The sequence below is a fragment of the Actinia tenebrosa genome, unplaced genomic scaffold (assembly GCF_029948245.1).
Source record: "Actinia tenebrosa isolate PJP-AT-01 unplaced genomic scaffold, QUT_ActTen_1.0 PGA_scaffold13__45_contigs__length_12533684, whole genome shotgun sequence".
Taxonomy (NCBI): Eukaryota; Metazoa; Cnidaria; class Anthozoa; order Actiniaria; family Actiniidae; genus Actinia; species Actinia tenebrosa.
This window is the reverse complement of record NW_028292573.1, coordinates 5,556,796-5,577,117: the sequence shown is the minus strand read 5'-3', so window position 1 is coordinate 5,577,117 and position 20,322 is coordinate 5,556,796. Positions and strand designations below refer to the sequence as shown.

Below are 20,322 nucleotides of genomic sequence, written 5' to 3'. Positions count from 1 at the left end.
TAATCAGTGAAAGCAAATACAGTCTATATGTTTATGTAAGAAGAACAGCTCACTTTAGTTTGGGTGTGCGTTGGACTTCGACATGGCTTCCACATCGAAGAGAGAATCCGTGGCTGACATTATTACAAGATTCGTTGGGACAAAAAATGCTGAATCTCGTTTTCTTCTTCAAAGGTAGAGTTCAGTTTTTAAACAGTTTACGAAAGCAGGCCAGCTGTTTTGGTCGCTTCGGATAAAAATATTGCATTGACACAGTTTTTCCAGAGTTAGTCGAAGGAGCGAGTTCTTTGCCAGACATGAATATAAGCACTTGTAGTTCAACTCGAACTACGATATTTTGCACAAACGACCAATACTCTCCTTCTCGAAACCTTCAAGTACTCCGTCTACATTAATAATTATAATAGTATATCCATACTTGTACATTCAGAGATTTTCCTTTTCTAAACCGTTAAGATAATCATCGAAGTAAATACATCTAATACGTTTATTTAGACTTGATAATAAATACTTTCAAAGTTATTTTGAATGTTTGACTAATACATAAAAAATTACCACATTTCGAATTTCAACCAAAAATATATTCAGTAATTGAGCACGAATCCTACTGAAAATACTATAAAGATCATCTATCTACATATTATCTTTAGACAATTAAGATTGATAGAAAAAGACTCATCTCAGTAAGTTTCCCCCTGGCAAATCGTAGAAGAAAAACAAATTCATTAATTTATTGATCAAAACGTTTTATTATTATAATGTTTAAACAGAGAGCCTTCAATGGGGCCCTGAAAACTTAGATTAAAACTAAGAGATCAGAGTTTCTATAATTATGCAGTGAACTACGACAAACGTGAGAAGAAAAATTGTTTTGAATAATTGTTATAATTAAACAATTAAGAGAGCCAGACTTTTTAATAGCAGATGTCGGAGTTACACTCTGTTGCCTTGATGGTGAATTTTTGACAGTTATTTTGGGAGCAAATTGTTAAGTTTGCTGTTTCTACCAAGGATACGAAAAGATACACAACAAACCTATATGAATATTTTTAAAAAACTGATTCTATACACATGCGCATTTTCTAACATTTTAGACTTGTCTCGTTTGGACTTGATTATTGTCTGTCTCTCTGTCGTATCGTTGGTACTTTTTATTTCGTTGTACAAGGCTTCATATATCCTATCCAATCCGGCTTTACTTCAGGTGTTGGGCGTTCATTCTTTTCGTTGCACGACTTGTTCGCAGCAAACATTCAAACGAGGTCGCAGGATATTTTTGTGAACTTCCCTCACTGCCTCGTTTCAGTGCTTCGTATTTGCTTTGTGTATGACTTACCCATATTTTGCATATCTTTGTTCGTTTTAGTCCTTGGGTGCCGCCAAGCCTCAAGCTCGGTAATGAAGGTCATCTTGGTGATTTTATCGAAGGTTTAGGTCCATCACAGATGGTTGGCCGGCAAGTTTTAGGTATGTATAACATGACTTTTATAAATACAAGAGCACTTGGTGTGCAAGTGACGTCATAGCCGCCATGTTGGTGGAATTGTACTAACGATCTAGTCTTGGTATCTTTTGTCATTTCAACGTAGACCTTTTTTTTGAGATATTGAACATGTTGCATTGTGAGCTAGCTTGGGGACAAACATCTTTTATTCATCATGCTTAATATGGTGTTTGTACCAAAGCTAGACCATAATGTATCTTATTAATCTCATAAAAGACCCACGTCTTTCGTCCTTGTGAATGTGACGTCATGGCCACCATGTTGGTTGAAAAATTTAGTCTTGGCTGCTTATTTAAAATTTTAACCCAACATGACAGTCTTTTGACCTTGTGCACCTTATGTATATGACGACATAGCCGCCAAGATTTGATCGATCTTGGATTCTTCTGTTATTGCAACCAGCATGGCATTGGGGGAGGGGAGGGGGGGCTGCACCTGTAGATTATCCTTAGAGATGGTCTACGTGAAGGTACGGTGACCTTATTGCTAACTCTTTTGTTTTTCGTGCCCCCGTAGCGCAAGGATGAGCTAGGGTTGTCCCTTGCACCAAGCTGTTACTGATAATGTTATTCTTGTCATTTCAGCCTCCCCACCCATGGGTGATATACAGTTAGCGTTATGTTATCGAAAAGGAGCTTTAGAAGTTGAAGTGATACGAGCAAAAGGTCTTCTTCCCAAACCAGGCACCAAGATGTTACCAGGTACGACCAGCAACACAGGCAGCCAGAAAGCACTGGGCACAACATTGCAACATGTGGCAACCAGAAACTCATAAGGAGGTTGAAAAGTGTCAAGGGCGGATCCAGGGGGGGCAAAGGGGGGCTGAAGCCCCCCCTTCAGCAGAAAAAAACGATGCTTTTTTATATTGTTTTCCGTTGTGCTGACGGAAGAAACTCAATTAGCCCCCCCTAAAAGTTTGGCTGGATCCGCCCTTGAGTGTAACACTATAACCACGCTCCGGAATATTCAGATATGCAAATTAGGAATTCTGATACTATATTTAGAATTTGAGTTTGGTTTCAAGATGGCCGCTTCCCTCCAATAGAAAACTCCCTGCTGAATTTCCTGACTTTCAGACGAGATTTACTAAATCTGGGTTTAAATTCATTTGGTTAGATTTATTACATAAACCGTTAATTAATTTCTTTATTCTACCGAGCTATCGACGTACGCGGTCATCTTCGGGGTAACATACAAAACTCGTTACAACCGTTTAAGATAAACTTCTCCATCAAAACAACGAGTGCGCGCATCATTCGATATATGTTTTTCTGTATCATGTGATTATTAAATCTGTATTGGTTTTCCCCCGTCAGCTCCGTATATTAAAGTGTACGTAATGGAAGGAAAAAGATGCATTGCTAAGAAAAAGACAAGAACAGCTCGACGAACTTTAGAACCTCTTTATCAACAAGTTTTAGAATTTAAAGTAGATGTCCAAGGCAAAACATTACAGGTGAGGCACCATCAACACTTTCCATCTTCAAATATCATCTAACCCTGCTGAAACAACCTGAAACAAACTGAAACTACCTCTGGACTGATCTAAGTCAGGGCATGGCTAACTCACAGATCAAACCCTGAAACAACCTCTGGGCTGATCTAAGTCAGGGCACGGCTAACTCACAGATCGAACCTTGAAACAACCTCTGCGCTGATCTAAGTCAGGGCAAAACAAAAAACAGAAACAAACAAACAAGCAAAAACAGAGAACCTAAAGAAAAACCCCCAGGTTATTCCAGTTTCTATTGCTATTGCTCAGGGTCAGCTTCGATGTTGTGTAGAATATATTATATTTTCTAGTGAAGTGTTTGTATTGTTAAAGTTTTGCACAGTTCTTTATTTGACGTTCGCCAGCTGAGGGTTCTGAGGGGTCGATAAAAATTTGAAAGTTTTCTATTTGACGCTGAAATGAGGCTAACCCTTACGACTCGAGCTGCAAACACATGCAGTAGAACCAGTTATGACCGGTTGAACAAGTTTTATTAGGTTAAGTAACCTTGATTCGTGATTGTGTTCCCAGATCATAGTATGGGGTGACTACGGCCGAATGGATCGCAAAGTCTTCATGGGAGTCGTACAAATTTTACTAGACGATCTCGATCTTAGCAATCTTTGTATGGGATGGTACAAGCTATTTTCCACCTCGTCCATGTGCGACCCACCCCTCCCCTCTTCGTCACCTTTAGGAGGCTCACCCAAAAAATCCCCAGGACCCTCCCCACGGTCGTCCATGGTGCACGCTGCAAGCCCCCGAATGTCTCCTTTACCGACAATAATGCCGCCACCGGGACACAGCCCGCGTAGTAATGTTTATGACGATCCTGATGGAGACTATGTATAACACTATCCCATCACCCCTCCTCTGGGGACATGTGGACTCTATTGTTGATCTCGGAAAAACACTAGCTTGGAATTTCCGGTCAAGAAATGAAATTGAAAATGAAAATTGAAAAAATGGGAAGGAAAAGGATGCATTAGAAGAACGAGTAAAGAATGGAAAAACTGCAAAATTGAAACAAGGAATCGATATTAGTGCTAAGATGTTCTGCGTCAATCAGTACACGAACTTGTAATATTTTTAAAATTGCGAACCCCGTGGGAAATGCGGCAAAGTAGAATATTCACTCTGGATTAATCACGTTATGAACCTCGTCAAATCTGTTGCCTTCCGGCTCATTTTTAACTTCGTAACGGCACGAAATGTTTCTTCTCAACCGCATTACCTTTTATGAATACTTTTCGGAAACTAACTACCGTAATGCTACAGTTGGTGATGATTGGTGACGAGGAACGAAAGCTTAGTCTTCTTAATATTGGTGGAATTATTATATTCCTTTGTGCTCATTTTACAAATGGATTGTGTCCTCCATACTTTGTTTTGATTGGTTGTGCTTGGAATACACAGACCAGTAAAGTAAGAACATAAAAGAAAAGTGGTTGAGAAAAGCGTCTCTTCCTGGCCGTATTGATGGGTTGCAAGCATTCCCAAGAGAGTTAAAAGACAAAAACATGGCAGCCATTGTGGTACCGTTAACAATGGATGCTAATGAGAAATCTTTTGTTAAATGGTACCAACGTGGCCGCGATGACGTAACGTGCAAACGAAGAATAATGACCAAAAATCCTGGACTCGATGGCGTTCCTTTCATCTTCGAGCCATCGACTTTGCGTTCAATCGCCGTCTTACGTACTACGCTGTGATACTTCGTTGGTTTGTTTGATCCGATTTTGAAGGAAAAGCAAAGCTTATCTACAACCAAGGAAGCCACTTTACTGTCACGTTTCTAAATCTTGTGATAAAAAATCCAAAGACGTGTACGAAAGGAGAGCCGCTTGTAATCAATTAACAGGATAAAAAGAGACAAGCAAAGCCATTCAACTGCTGTATTTTGAACATAGTGGAGAGGAAATCATGGAAAAGAGCAAGGAAGCCAATGGGATGCTTTTTTAACTCACGAGAGAGGAATATCGGAAATAATAACAAAAGAAAGCCATTTCACTGTTATTCTAAAGTCAATTTTAAAAACAGGAACATTGGAAGCCATTAATATGTTGGTATAGATCACGTCACATGAAATGTGACTAGAGGAGTGGAAGCCATTCAACTGAGGATTTTTTCGAAAAATGGAAATGGAAAGCCATTCCTCTGTCAGAGATCACGTCATGTCAAGTTCGACAAAGAGCTAACAAAGGTAATAAGAAAATATTTCATTTGGTCCAACGAATGTTTTAAAATCATCTGGTTGCGCTAATGCTTCAAGCTTGAGAGCCGAAGACATATTTAATAGAATAAATGCTGAGAAAACTTGAGCAATAAGAATCTGCTATAAATAAATAGCTACTGTAATAATTACCACGGCTTACTGAGCCATTAAACTCACCAAAGATTTAAAAATTTAGCCGCATTTTAGAAAATTATGCAATAAGCTTAAAATGAATTAGAAAATTTTATTAGCACGAAACTTGGTTTGAAGAGAATTGAATACGATGAGACGAATAAGGACGGAGAATCGTCGGGCTGTAGAAAAAGCTTTTATTATGTATTATTCCCGGAATATTTAATGATTTTAATTATGTCACATATTATTTGAAATGTTTGAAAATATTAATCGTTTTAAAAGAAGAATGGAGAAAATTCCAAAATGAAATGAAATAATATAAAATGAAATGAAATGAAATGAACATCGGAAGCTATACGCGCTAGACGAAGATGCTTTCCAAGCCAGAAAACAGAGATTTTCTACAGATATTTAGTATTATTTCACAAGTGGATAAATAATAAATCCGGTGCGTTGTTTGGTCACAATTTACGTCTTATGCTGCTTTATTCACCTACAAGTGATTATAAGGCGAACGTAAACGCTCGTTTGTCGATGTCTGCCGCTTGCAGAGATAAATAAAAAAATTTGGGGGGGAGGGGAATGCTCTTTCCGTTATTTATTAAATTCACTTGTGTTAAAAATACTAAAGTTAAAATGTAATCTCAAGATATGTTTATTCACTGTTATCATAGTAATAATAGTTAATAATTTTAAGTTTTTACACACTTTTATGAATTTTAAAAATAGTCCGAAATTCCAATTACCGAAGATTTTTATCCTGGGAATTTTAGGAGCGTTGCTAGGGACGGTTGCTAGGCTTACGCATACCTTAAATTGTATTCGTCAAATTGAAATATGGATGCCATATGTTGAAATCGTAAGTTTTTTTTTTCTTCAGTCTTCGATAAGGTGCTTAAAACCTTTGATTTCCAGAAACGTCTTCCGCTGTTTCCTCATTCGAGGTACCATTACACCAAGAAAAATTGAAAAAAGAGAAGGAATCCCCACGCTACAACATGAGCAATTGTGATGCTATTTTTACAATCATTCATTTGAACGTTTGTTTTTCGGCACGCGCACGCTCTACGCTATTTGCCCATGTTTTCTTGTGTTTTTCAACAACAACAACAAAAAACGTATGCAAATAGCGTAGAGCGCGCGCAGTTTGCCAGAGGAAAAAAAACGAAAAACGAATAATGATTCTATAAATAGCATCAAACGGTGCCTATGGTTACAAGCATGAATACCAGAGATTCCTTCTCTTAGTTCATCTTTATAACATTCTGACAACCGCAAAAATTGGGATAAAAAATATATGGCCTCCATATATCGATTCGGTCGTAGTTAATCACAACTAAATGATCACTTCTGTGACTTTAGGGAATTTTATTAGATAAGGTTATTTCAAAATATCCACACACAAGCACACATACGTCACTACAAACCTATATCTGGTGAATATTAGCAATTCCGAGCTTGAGGAAAAAAAACTGGATTGAGTTGGCATTGCAATGCATTGTGGGACTGTTTTAGGGAACATATTTCCAAGATGGCGTCTATTTCGTCCCCCAACAGTCCCAAAATGCACTGCAATCCAACTTGACCTAGTTTCAACCCCTCGGCCTCAGAATGGCTAATAAAAACGATTGGGATACTTAAGTATATTTAGCAGTTTACGTAGTAAGCGGTAGCTAGGACTTGTAGATATTGGGAGTGAGTTCTAGTACCAGGACGAAAGAATAAGAGGCTTTTTGAACTCAATTCGTATTTTCTTCCTTTACGGATTTTATTCTTTCTTTGTACATTACAAACGATTTCCTAAGCTGTAAGATGATATTTTGTATGTAGGATTTTTTTGTACATAGAATCAACATGGTTTCGAGGCCTTCATGTAAGACTTTAGGCCATATTATAATACCAATCTATGTGTTTTGCACAACGTTTATTGTCAATTTATAATTCCTCGTATATACTCAGATTATTCGAAAATAAATGAGAAAACCTCTTGTTCTTTTGCCCCGAGAATGGAACTCAGCGAGTCACGAAAAAGACAGTTAATTATATCTCGAAAAATATTTAATAAATTCCAAAAGTTATCAAATAAAAAGTGTTTACGAGACAGAGATAATTTACGCAAAGAATTTTGTTCTTGGAGCTAGAGAGGGACTAGGCCCTTTATACCTCTCTCATCGGCCCTCCGTCTTCCACCTTCATCAGACGTCCATAACACCAAGACCAGACAACGACACACCAGACCACAACACACCAGACTACAACAGACCAGACCACAACACACCAAACTACAAAACACCACACCACAACACACCACTACAACAGACCAGACCACAACACACCACACTACAACACACCAGACCACAACACACCACACTACAACACACCAGACCACAACACACCACACTACAACACACCAGACCACAACACACCAGACCACAACACACCAGACCACAACACACCAGACCACAACACACCACACTACAACACACCACACTACAACAGACCAGACCACAACACACCAAACTACAACACACCACACCACAACACACCACTACAACAGACCAGACCACAACACACCACACAACAACACACCCAGACCACAACACACCAGACCACAACACACCAGACCACAACACACCAGACCACAACACATACACAAGACCAAACACATGCACCAGACCGCAACACACCAGACCACAACACCCCAGACCACAACACACCAGACCACAACACCCCAGACCACAACACCCCAGACCACAACACCCCAGACCACGACACACCCAGACCACGAAACACCAGACCACGACACATCAGACCCACAACACACCAGACCACAACACACCAGACCACGATACACCAGACCACGACACATCAGACCACGACAACCAGACCACAACACATCAGACAACAACATACCAGACCACAATACATCAGATCAGGCAGGAACACATCACAACACACCAGACAAGAGAAGACGAGCACGCCATAACACATCAGATCAGACAAGAACACATCCCAACACACCAGACAAGAGAAGACGAGCACGCCATAACACATCAGATCAGACAAGAACACATCCCAACACACCAGACAAGAGAAGACGAGCACGCCATAACACATCAGATCACACAAGAACACATCCCAACACACCAGACAAGAGAAGACGAGCACGTCATAACACATCAGATCAGACAAGAACACATCCCAACACACCAGACAAGAGAAGACGAGCACGCCATAACACATCAGATCAGACAAGAACACATCCCAACACACCAGACAAGAGAAGACGAGCACGCCATAACACATCAGATCACACAAGAACACAACCCAACACACCAGACAAGAGAAGAGGAGCACGCCATAACACATCAGATCAGACAAGAACACACCACAACACACCAGACGAGAGAAGACGAGCAAGCCATAACACATCAGATCAGACAAGAACACATCCCAACACACCAGACAAGAGAAGACGAGCACGCCATAACACATCAGATCAGACAAGAACACATCCCAACACACCAGACAAGAGAAGACGAGCACGCCATAACACATCAGATCACACAAGAACACATCCCAACACACCAGACAAGAGAAGAGGAGCACGCCATAACACATCAGATCAGACAAGAACACACCACAACACACCAGACAAGAGAAGACGAACACGCCATAACACATCAGATCAGACAAGAACACACCACAACACACCAGACAAGAGAAGACGAACACGCCATAACACATCAGATCAGACAAGAACACATCCCAACACACCAGACAAGAGAAGACGAACACGCCATAACACATCAGATCAGACAAGAACACATCTATACACAACAGACAAGAGAAGACGAGCACGCCATAACACATCAGATCACACAAGAACACATCCCAACACACCAGACAAGAGAAGACGAGCACGACATAACACATCAGATCAGACAAGAACACATCCCAACACACCAGACAAGAGAAGACGAGCACGCCATAACACATCAGCTCAGACAAGAACACATCCCAACACACCAGACAAGAGAAGACGAGCACGCCATAACACATCAGATCAGACAAGAACACACCACAACACACCAGACAAGAGAAGACGAGCAAGCCATAAAACATCAGATCAGACAAGAACACATCCCAACACACCAGACAAGAGAAGACGAGCACGCCATAACACATCAGATCAGACAAGAACACATCCCAACACACCAGACAAGAGAAGACGAGCACGCCATAACACATCAGATCAGACAAGAACACATCCCAACACACCAGACAAGAGAAGACGAGCAAGCCATAACACATCAGATCAGACAAGAACACACCACAACACACCAGACGAGAGAAGACGAGCACGCCATAACACATCAGATCAGACAAGAACGCACCACAACACACCAGACAAGAGAAGACGAGCAAGCCATAACACATCAGATCAGACAAGAACACATCACAACACACTACAACACACACTATGCAATAATTCTATGGAGATTGATACGTAATCAGAAATAGATAAGAAGAAGACATTATTAATTACGCCCAAATGAAAAGGTCTGCCTCCATCCCCTCTGGCAAGTAAAAGCTATCGTGCCATAACGGACCCTGGTGTGAAAAGGCGTATATTCCAAAATCCAAATATCACCTAGTGTGCCAAAATATATTCAACAAAAAAACATCATAAAAGAGAGCTACCGTTATACTAGAAATGTCTATGATTTCACTTGGTTGGGGTTTAGGAGTTTTCTCTTCGACTGAAAAACCGGTTAACATGGCTCATCAATCATTCCGTGACTAGGCTGCTTTAGTCTCCAGACATTGTGTCAGCTGTCAGCAGCGATAAGATCAAGCAGACGTATGAGGGACATGCAGTAGACCTTGCCATCCACGAGCTGGGATGCTTTGATGCTCTCCCTTTCAAAGGATGTAAGACAGTTCGTGCTAGTTTGGATTGCTTCGAGAAAAAACTAAAAACGTTTCTTATATAGGGAAGCTTACTACTAGTTTTATTTGTTTTCTTGTTTTTCTTTTCTTCGTATTATTCTCTACTTTTATATATGTTGTAATTAGTTTTTAAGATTTGTATTAATTTTTTTAAAATCAAGTTTCATAATAGCATAGAGTCTTTAGTAATCGACATTTTTACAAGCTAATTTTAAATATTTCTTAATGTAGCTATAGTTGTCGTAAAGCGCTTTGCACATAGCATGTAAAAGCGCTATATATTATTATCATAATTAAGCAATATAGGGATGGATGATACATTAACACAATATCAAGAGGGCGTTATATGGTTAGTGGAAACTAGTTGCATCACACATTAACGTAATAGGGACCTTAATCTGCGGCAACGACGACGACGACGGCAACCATACAATAGCACTTATTGCGCTATTCAATAGATACTCGTTGGAATGTACAAAATACTATGCATCATTGCCGTCTTATGCTGAAAGTAAGACGTGGAATGTCCTATTTTTACGTACTAAAGAGAACGGCTACGACAAAAGCTTATCTTTGCTGATTTTCGTTATAAGTAAAGCGCTCCCAAAAGACGTTATTTCACTCTAAAACGGGGTGCTTATTGAGTAAAATACTAGACAAACATAAAATAATAAAACAATATAAGGTTGAAGCGTCTAAATTTCGCGGATGTTGTCGTCCACGTTGCCGTCCTGCAGCTTGTCCCTAGTATGATTCAAGAGGGCGTTATATAATCTACGGTTAGTGGAAACTAGTTGCATCATGCATTAACGCAATATCAAGAGGGCGTTATATTATATATGCTTAGTGGAAACTTGTTGCATCATGCATTAACACAATATCAAGAGGGCGTTATATTATATATGCTTAGTGGAAACTTGTTGCATCATACATTAACACAATATCAAGAGGGCGTTATATTATCTATGGTTAGTGCAAACTAGTTGGATGATACATTAACACAATATCAAGAGGGCATTATATTATCTATGCTTAGTGGAAACTAGTTGGATGATACATTAACACAATATCAAGAGGGCGTTATATTATCTATGCTTAGTGGAAACTATTTGCATCATACATTAACACAATATCAAGAGGGCATTATATTATCTATGCTTAGCGGAAACTAGTTGGATCATACATTAACACAATATCAAGAGGGCGTTATATTATCTATGCTTAGTGGAAACTATTTGCATCATACATTAACACAATATCAAGAGGGCATTATATTATCTATGCTTAGCGGAAACTAGTTGGATCATACATTAACACAATATCAAGAGGGCGTTATATTATCTATGCTTAGTGGAAACTATTTGCATCATACATTAACACAATATCAAGAGGGCGTTATATTATCTATGCTTAGTGGAAACTATTTGCATCATACATTAACACAATATCAAGAGGGCATTATATTATCTATGCTTAGTGGAAACTATTTGCATCATACATTAACACAATATCAAGAGGGCGTTATATTATCTATGCTTAGTGGAAAAAACTAGTTGGATCATGACTGGCAAGAGCTAAATGGTGAAGGATTCGAAAATGACCGAACAACCTTTTTGTATGTGTGATTATGGTTGATTATGTGGATATAGACTAATGGATTTTAATAGCGTTACTTGGAGGTGCTTTAGAGAGGAAGCACGAAAGAGTTGGCACGTAAATGGGAAATAAATAGAAAAAAAAAAGAAAGAAAATAATGGGAAATAAATAGAAGAAAGAAAGAAAGAAAATAATGGGAAATAATTAGAAGAAAGAAAGAAAGAAAATAATGGGAAATAAATAGAAGAAAGAAAGAAAGAAAATAATGGGAAATAATTAGAAGAAAGAAGCAAGAAATAATGGGCATACAATAAAGACAGAAAGAAAATATGGGAAATAAAGAGAAAGAAGCCGACATATGGGACATATTAGAAGAGAAGAAGCAATAATGGGCCCTCCCTAGAGCCCCCCGCCCTCTGGGCCTAATTCGCCGCCCGCCGCCCCCCTCTGGGCCTCCTTCCCGCCCGCCCGCCGCCCCTCTGGGCCCTCCTCGCCGCCCGCCCGCCGCCCCCTGGCCCCCGCCGCCCGCGCCGCGCCGCCCCACCTGGGCCCTCTCGCCGCCGCCCGCCGCCCGCCCTCCTGGGCCCTCCTTCCCCGCGCCGCCCCGCACTCCCGCGCCGCCCCTCCTGGGCCCTCCTTCGCCGCCCGCCCGCCCGCCCATAATGGGAAATAATTAGAAGAAAGAAAGAAAGAACAACAACAATTTATGAGTACCTAGAATAACAACTATTACGATAATATTTACAAAAAATAATAATTCAAAAGAATAAAGATGCTGACCCTAATAACAAATAACTCAAAAGCTAAAACTCAGTTAGGACCAAGTAACAGGTATTGATTTAGAAAGAGTAAATGGGGCTTTTACAATTTTCTAGGACAAATTCAGGAAATACTAAGAAAATACTCTACACACACACACGTACACCACACACACATACTACCATTATAGAAGATAGAATTATGAATAAGGGTAGGAACCTATCTATAGTCCTACAAGTGGACTATACTCTTTTTAACAGAAAGAAAGAAAGGAGCTAGCCGTGGCTGCCTTTCTTTACCACTCTTTAATGGTACCCCTTCTACAAGTATCCGTTTGGTGTAAAATGCCTTAGAAAAATTAACTATAACTCGGATCACATGATCGTAAGATCGTGGCTTCAATGAATATGCGACCAGATGCCTCCCATTTGTACATCATTATTAATTCATTTGATCGACGAAGTTTTTGGTTTTACTCTCATAAAGTAGATATCTATAATAGACAGCTTATAAGTGAATTAAAAAGCTTTCAGTGCTAATATCCAAAGCGTATTAGAAAAAAGCCAGTGCGTAATAGTGGTCAGACACCACCAAATATTTCAAGGTTTAGGAATGATTAGTTGATTCATGCTAGAAGGTTCTGTCTAATCTTTTGGATTACCACAAACATGCAATGTAGAGAGATTTGTCAGGTTGTCATGCAAATGGAATGTTACTTTCGCTTGTGCCAACCTCAATGGAGTTAGTTCAACCAATCAATCAATAATTTTATTTATCCTACAAAGATGGATCAGCTGGAGCACTGAAGAGACAACCAGCTGGTATAAACCCATGTGTAGCAATATATAATATAATTCTTTATGTAAAAACAATATAAATTAGCTTACAATTATATACAAAGTTTTAAAACATCTAACTTAGTATTAAAAATAATACTATTTATTTTTGAAGGATTCTTCCGTGAAGAGAGTGGGAGAGAGAGAAAGAAAGATGGAGAGAGACAAAAGCGGGAGGGAGATAGCGAGGGAATACAATAGGCAAGGTCATGATTGAGATATGGTAAAAATTATTAGTTTTTTGTTGAAACCGCAAAAGATCGAACAGTCATGAAAAACAATGCTTAATCTCCTCACCGATTGGCGTTCAAGTTTGAAAAATCTCTCAATAACTGATCAAAGCTTTTAACCAAGGTTTTTACTATAGCAGACGAAGCACAAGTGCATGCAAGCAAAAGTTTCGTTTTCACTACGACGCAAGCACAAAAACAATTATAAGCTTAAGCTAAAACTATCTAAATCTTTTTATCCTCGAGCTTCACGGTCGATGCCACTGGTATTCCTATTCAAGTCAGATTTCTTTCTAGTTTACCGGATCGCGCGCTATATCTTATCCCTTTCCCGGTTCCCCGAATACGGCTTCCAGACCCTGCTTGTAGGGATACTCTTCGATTTCTCGTACCCTGTTAATTCCATTTCAATATAAAATTCTGTTTTCTAGTTATAAAGCACTATCGATAAGATAAATGGCAAAGAGTTATGCTAAAGGGATCGGAATGACTTGAAATGGAAAGATTGGAACGTTCGCAAGTTCAGGAAGAAAACCAACTCATCATTGGCTCAAATAAAAAGTTTACTTCAGTCCTTTTATTATACAAATTACAAAACCTAAAACCAGCTGTTTTTATCTTAAACAATAGTCTAAGTATCCCTGTTCCTGGGATTACAATTATTAGGTTTAAAGGTTTAACTGCTAACATATATACGGATATAGCGATTTATTTCCGTTGGAAAATCCCAGTTAAAAATACCTTAGAAAAGCCTTAACACTAAAGATACATCTTAATGATCGATAGAATATTCACTATGCTAGGAATTGATTATGCATGGCTAAAATAATTACTAAATGATATAAAAAAGTAAAATATTCGTTCTAGCGCTAAAAAGTACCTAATCAAAAATGGATAGACTTCAAAACAGCTTCCTTTTCCGAAAAAAACAAAATATGGAAAATTTTGCTCCTTTAAATCTTGCGTCGAGAAAGCGCAACTAAAAAAACGGCTTAGTTTTGAATTCAGCTCATCTATGAGTTCGTGGTACTATTAAGACGCTTGAACGTCACCCCAATAATATGCTTTAAACACTAAGAATAATACCTTTAGGAACCGACGTTTCCATAGATGAATTCAAAAACGAGAAAATGTTCACTTGCAAAACAATGCCTCTCGTATTTGAAGACACTTGGTAGTTGTTCCTATACATCAGAACTTTGCTTACATGGAACGTGGAGCAGCGTAGTTTCTTGGGAAAGTCTTTAATTTTCTTTCTTTACTAGAAGAGAGAAGATTAAAACTTTTCCCTGACACGTAAGCCGTCCTAGCTTCATGTAAACGCTTCTACGGGGAGAAGGTTAAATGAAAATCAAAGGGGAAAGTAACAAACGAAAAGAAAAACATTATGAGGACTAAAAGACAAAAAACAAAACAATAAACCATGTCGTACAGGAAGAAATGTTCTAGGCCATCAGTTGATCAGCTTCATTACCAGAAACCTTCTTGAAGACCACGTTGACTGGTGTAGCTTGACGCCTCTTGTAGACAACCACGAGCACGGCTACCAAAGCAATTACCAGGAATCCAAGGACACCAGCGATGATGCTGATGGTGGTAAAAGATGACGCATTTCCAGTGGCTGAAAAAAGAAAATAGAACGATTAAATCAATTGTCACCTGGGTGGCTCAGTTGGTTGTGAAAATTTGTCTGCTTTCGCGGTTCAATAGCCAGGGGTTCTTATATCCGCTATGAAAGTCTCGCGTTTGCATTTTTCTGCTAAATGACAGGTTGTGAGTTAAAGCCACGGTCAGACCAACACTCAATGTCCAAGAAGGTGTTGCCTTTACATTTGTCTCTTGTGTGAGAGATTGCGCGTTCATGTATCGAGTAGAAACACGCTGTCTTTGCTCTAAAAATATTTGCAAATGGTTAGTGTCACAAGCCACAATTCTCGCTCTACCGCTGACTTTTGTAAGGACTTCGTTTTGACTTACCGCTTTGAGCGTTGGCATTCTGAGTAAGCTTGATCACACCAATGGTGAGAGTCTCACTAGAAGCGTCAGAGACGAGAGAACGACGCCTTCTGCTACCAGCTCGACATCCCTTGACACAGTTGGAATTGTCGTCTCCCTCGCGACAAACCTCGACTCTACAGTGAAGATAGACGTCGTTGGTACGGCCGGTGACGAAGCGGAAGGCTCTGACTTGGAAGTTCTGAGAAGAGTTGTTGGGCTTGAATTTGTAGAGAAGGGTATCGTCTTTCTTGCATCTGTAGTGGAACATGATTCATTAATATGTTTTTTTTATTTTGTCAAGTGAGGTCGAAGAGAGATGGAGAGGTCTTGGTCATAGGGAATGGGAGGTGAACCATTTTCCCGCCAATACACACGCACACGCGTTTCATCTTTAGAGTTTCCCGCCAAATCCACGTGTTTAGTAAAACTTTTGGGTTGTCCTTCTCGCTACGCCACTTGGAGGGAAAGAAAGACAGACAGGCATAGAGAGAGATGGCGAAACTGTAAGAGAACAGAGAGCTACGGACACCCGTGTAAGCCGTGTACGACAGCTTTGTAAGACACATTGATCTATTGAAAACTTACCCGCCATCGATGATCGTGTGTGTATTGTCCTTGTCATCAGCTTTCTCAGTTGGTGTAGCCCAGCAATCATCAGCGAAAATCGCCAGCTTAGAATCGTTACTTTGGACACCAACTTTGATGTTGAGAAGCTCGTTCAGGTTCACCTGAACTGGGTAGTCTTCGTACTTTTTCTCGAACTTGTTGGTCTGATACAAGTCCATGTAGAATGTGAAGTTACCAAAGTCAGCTAAAATAAATGAGAAAACATTTTACTATGAGAAATTTTTCATTTGCTTGATACTCTAGGCGCAAGGTATATCGGAATTTATTGATTAAAAAATACTCGATATTGATAGCATTAGTAGGCAAGGGAGTCGTTTGTAATTTCAAATGATACTTTGTATTTAGTTTTTATGTCATGCAGTGAGGAGAATTCATTCCTTTATTAATTCAGTCTATATCAGCGCGTAAATATTGTTGCGAGTTAATCTTGAATAAAATGCACGAAATCCGGGTCAAGTTCAACACGAGAGTAGCTTATGAACTAAGCGTCTTTAAAATGTCGGTGATATTGGGCATATATGTGTGTCACGCCTTTTGGGTCTACTTACAAGCCCTGGTGTAGACGACCTTGCGTCTTGGAGAAAACGAGACGACAGAGAGGATGGCTGCTCGTGGGAATGTGCACTTGAATGGGAACTCCGCCTGCATGGCACGAGAAATCTTATCACTGTTGGACCCTGAACCGGTGTCGGCGTAGATCGAGTTGTAGTAGACAATGCTATCGGATGTCGTGTTGTGCTTTGTCTTACAGCCATCGAGTGCAGTTCTGAAGTATAAGAAGTCCCTTTCACTTCTTGTTACTCCACAGTTTCGGTCTTCTAGGGCAACGGTGTCGGTTCGTATTCCCGTGTGCTTGGTGATGTCCAGACGGGCTTCCATGTATTGACTTGTGCAGGTGACAGTCAAACCTGAAGAATTACATATGATAAGTACAAACAGGCAACCACCAGGGGGAAGAGTTTGGGGACGTTAGCCTTACGTCCAACACGCACCTCTGACCCATTTTAACCCTTTACTCTATCCCCCAAACCTACTCCCCTAGCTTGTACCTACCTCCAACCCAGAATCCTACCCACCTAACACATCACCCTTCACGTACAACCTACCGGTTTGAAGCCCATTACTCTATCCCCAAACCTATTTTCATTTCACCTACCTGCGACCCAACACCTTAACCCTTTCATAATCATATATAGTTGATCTGATTTCCATCCCTAGACCCTTTAATCTGGCCCTAATGATGACCTCTGGGGGAATTCTGTGCTAAATGTTACTAAAAAGTGCATAGGTCCCATTTTTTTCAGTTAAAAAAAGAAGTAAAAAGAAATCCAGTTCCCATGTTGATGTTGTTTGACTAAATTGAAACATGACTATTCTGACAGAGACTAATATTTTCCGTGTGGGCTTTGAAGTTGTCCACTTACCGTAACTTTCTAACACTTTTGTCGTAGTAGGCGCTTCTGTGGCGGCAGGTGCTGCTGTAGTAGGAGCAGGTGTTGCTGTTTCTGTAAAGAAATTCCAAACCAATATAAATAATAAAAAATACATACAGCAACAAATAATAAGAAACACATACTTCTTTTTTACTGAGCGCGAAGTTAGTAAGAGGTTTATTTTATAGCAAGGGGAACACAAAATAGGGTTGATGGTCCGTACCGTAAGTTATGGACCGCAAATTGGCCAATGAAAGCACGAAAAATCATCTTGCCATATAATAGATTATCTTACTTCTTCTCTTACCTTGTCCTTTCCACAAACTAAGGAAGGAGGAGAAGGAAGAGGAAAAGAAGAAGACGACATGACACTAATCAAATATTTTAATTTAAGAGATGGAATTATTTATCGGGTCACAGCGAAGCACGGTGCATGCTGAATTAAGTAGGATCGCTTTCTACTTTAACACGGCTCGCAACATCGATTGTCTGCAACATTGCGAGCAATTTTGCGCCGTGTGCCCGCAGCTCAAGGGAATTTGCGATAAAATCCAAGCCCTGATGGGGATTGAACCAATGGCCTACCATATAATTTCTAGTTTAAATTTATTATCAAAAAATGTTTTTTTAAAATGTTGGAAAAGCACATCTTCGCAAGCAAGTATCTCAGAATCAGGAAATGCTCTATCCAAAGCTTATAAAAGGTTGAGTTTGAACTTTCTTTCTGCTCGCTGAACCGCGCGAAAATCTAAACAAAGGGCTCTTTGATTCACCAAAACACAAACGAACGCCATGCAGGAATTTACATCTAATTAAGACTTTAAACAAAGATGAAAGAAGGCTTAATTGTTTAACCAATTTGAAGCAGTGGGGCTCAGTTAATTCACACCTCCCTCGTTAATTAAGCCTCGCTTTTCATCAATTCCTTCGGGGAAAAGAATGATTTAAAAGAATAGATAGAGCCCTTGGGAAAGCAGCATAACGATATCTATTATACAGTCTCAGCTCTATGTAAATTAATTGCTCGCATAACTTCACTTATTGACAGATTTGTTTGGGTGTTTAGACTAGAATCATAGGAGCGAACTGCTTTACAAGTGTCTTGCGAAAGTATTTATAGACCACATGGTCGTTGCCCTCCCGTTGAATGCAGAAATCCTGGTGATCGAACTTAGACACCCTACAACGTGGGCTGTATTGAAGTGTAGCGAACAACAAGACACCGGAAACAAAAGATTTAACAAACTGTTTACCCATTCATTCTCAAAAACCAAGACCCCGATAATTAATTGAGTGATTTATAAAAGCAAGGCGCCATTAAGATAAATGTGTCTTGTTTATTGGTCTATAACCCCGAGGAGGCACTCAAGATGTTATCTTGCAAAACCTTATATAATAATAAAGTGTCCTAATTCTATAAATGAAGTCAAAGTTGCGAGAACAACTTGCGACGTTAAAATCCTTAAACAACTTCTAGAAGAAACCGTCAATCAAAATTAATAAGTCATAGTTGAGTAGTATCGCCACACCCGTGGCCTCTGTCGTTAGTCTAAGGTCCCTGACTAAATGTATTCATTTTTATGGTTCTTAAAAGATTAGTTTAAGAGTAATGGCTTGGCTGGGCGAGAGCAAATATATACCAATTAACTTCGTTTCGATTCAATGCGTAAAACCTTGTGAAACATTCGTGTTTAAGTAAAAAAAAAATTTGTAATAGCGGCCCCAAAATTTTGCTATATTTGATCTGTTGCTTCGTGGCTTCATTGAATGATTGAATGATTTTCCACGGGGGATATGTACTAATGTGCGTGATCAGATCCTTGCACGATTGCTGAGTAAAGAAATGTTAAAAATTCTAAAACGATTCTCAAGCGAAACTTAATAGGGATATACAGACGATGTGTGGAATTCCAGACAGTTGCAATACTGCCTTACGAGGGAACAGAAATCTAGTAGCTAGATGGATTAACGGGGCAAAATTCGAGAAACAGTCCCAATAATACATGCAACTTGATACACGAGCTGTCTGGCTTCGCGCGTGACACGAGGTAAGCTAAAAATCCATTTTGAACTCTATACATAAAGTGAGTAAAAATAAACTAAACTTTACGGTAAACATACATCGTTGTCGTCGCATGGAGGTTTTTATGAACATCGTCTTTATAGATTTGGGTCGAAAAAGATTTCAGTCAAAAAGCCGGTTGTACAGACAGCATAGCATGATCATGTAGGGAAAGGCCCAAATTGTATACAAGACAGCAGCCACGTTACATACCTTGAGCAACTGTTGCTCCAATTAGAGCCATAGATAGCAAAACAACTAATGTTTTTTCCATGTTTTGATGGTTAAATATGCAGCAAATTATTCTATCTGGTTGACAAGAGTTTGCCCTCGACAACCACTAAGCTTTACACCGGAGTACAACAGAGGGAGACGATGGACTAACGTGAGGTTCACCCCCGCATTCCTTTATTTCGCTCATAAATTTGCATATAAGTGGAACATCTAGCTGACCAATGAGATTCAAGCGCTTCGATCTGTGT

The 20,322-nt window shown here is 39.6% G+C and overlaps 2 protein-coding genes across 2 annotated transcripts in view; one reads left to right on the top strand and one right to left on the bottom strand.

Annotated features, from left to right (window-relative positions):
* Positions 1–7,456, top strand: part of LOC116286514 (uncharacterized) — a 54,923-nt gene extending 47,467 nt beyond the window's left edge. Inside the window, 4 exon segments of the mRNA XM_089028722.1 lie at positions 1,367–1,467; positions 2,089–2,205; positions 2,821–2,960; positions 3,528–7,456. Coding sequence (XP_088884848.1) covers positions 1,367–1,467; positions 2,089–2,205; positions 2,821–2,960; positions 3,528–3,848 — 679 coding nt within the window. The 3' untranslated portion in view covers positions 3,849–7,456.
* A 6,809-nt stretch (positions 7,457–14,265) lies between these two features.
* On the bottom strand, positions 14,266–20,246 carry LOC116286477 (ZP domain-containing protein). Its single transcript, XM_031693000.2, has 6 exons — positions 20,054–20,246; positions 17,770–17,850; positions 16,894–17,253; positions 16,304–16,529; positions 15,698–15,972; positions 14,266–15,341 (listed from the first exon to the last, which is right to left on the bottom strand). The coding sequence occupies exons 1-6, from the start codon at positions 20,112–20,114 to the stop codon at positions 15,166–15,168; spliced, it is 1,179 nt and encodes a 392-aa protein (XP_031548860.1). The 5' UTR covers positions 20,115–20,246; the 3' UTR covers positions 14,266–15,165.
* Positions 20,247–20,322: the final 76 nt, after the last annotated feature.

Coding starts and splice junctions, on each gene's coding strand:
- LOC116286477 (XM_031693000.2), bottom strand. CDS start 20,114: ATGGAAAAAACATTAGTTGTTTTGCTATCTATGGCTCTAATTGGAGCA. Junction 17,254..17,769: donor AAAAGTGTTAGAAAGTTACG/GTAAGTGGACAA, acceptor GTAATTCTTCAG/GTTTGACTGTCACCTGCACA. Junction 15,342..15,697: donor GAATGCCAACGCTCAAAGCG/GTAAGTCAAAAC, acceptor TTCTTTTTTCAG/CCACTGGAAATGCGTCATCT.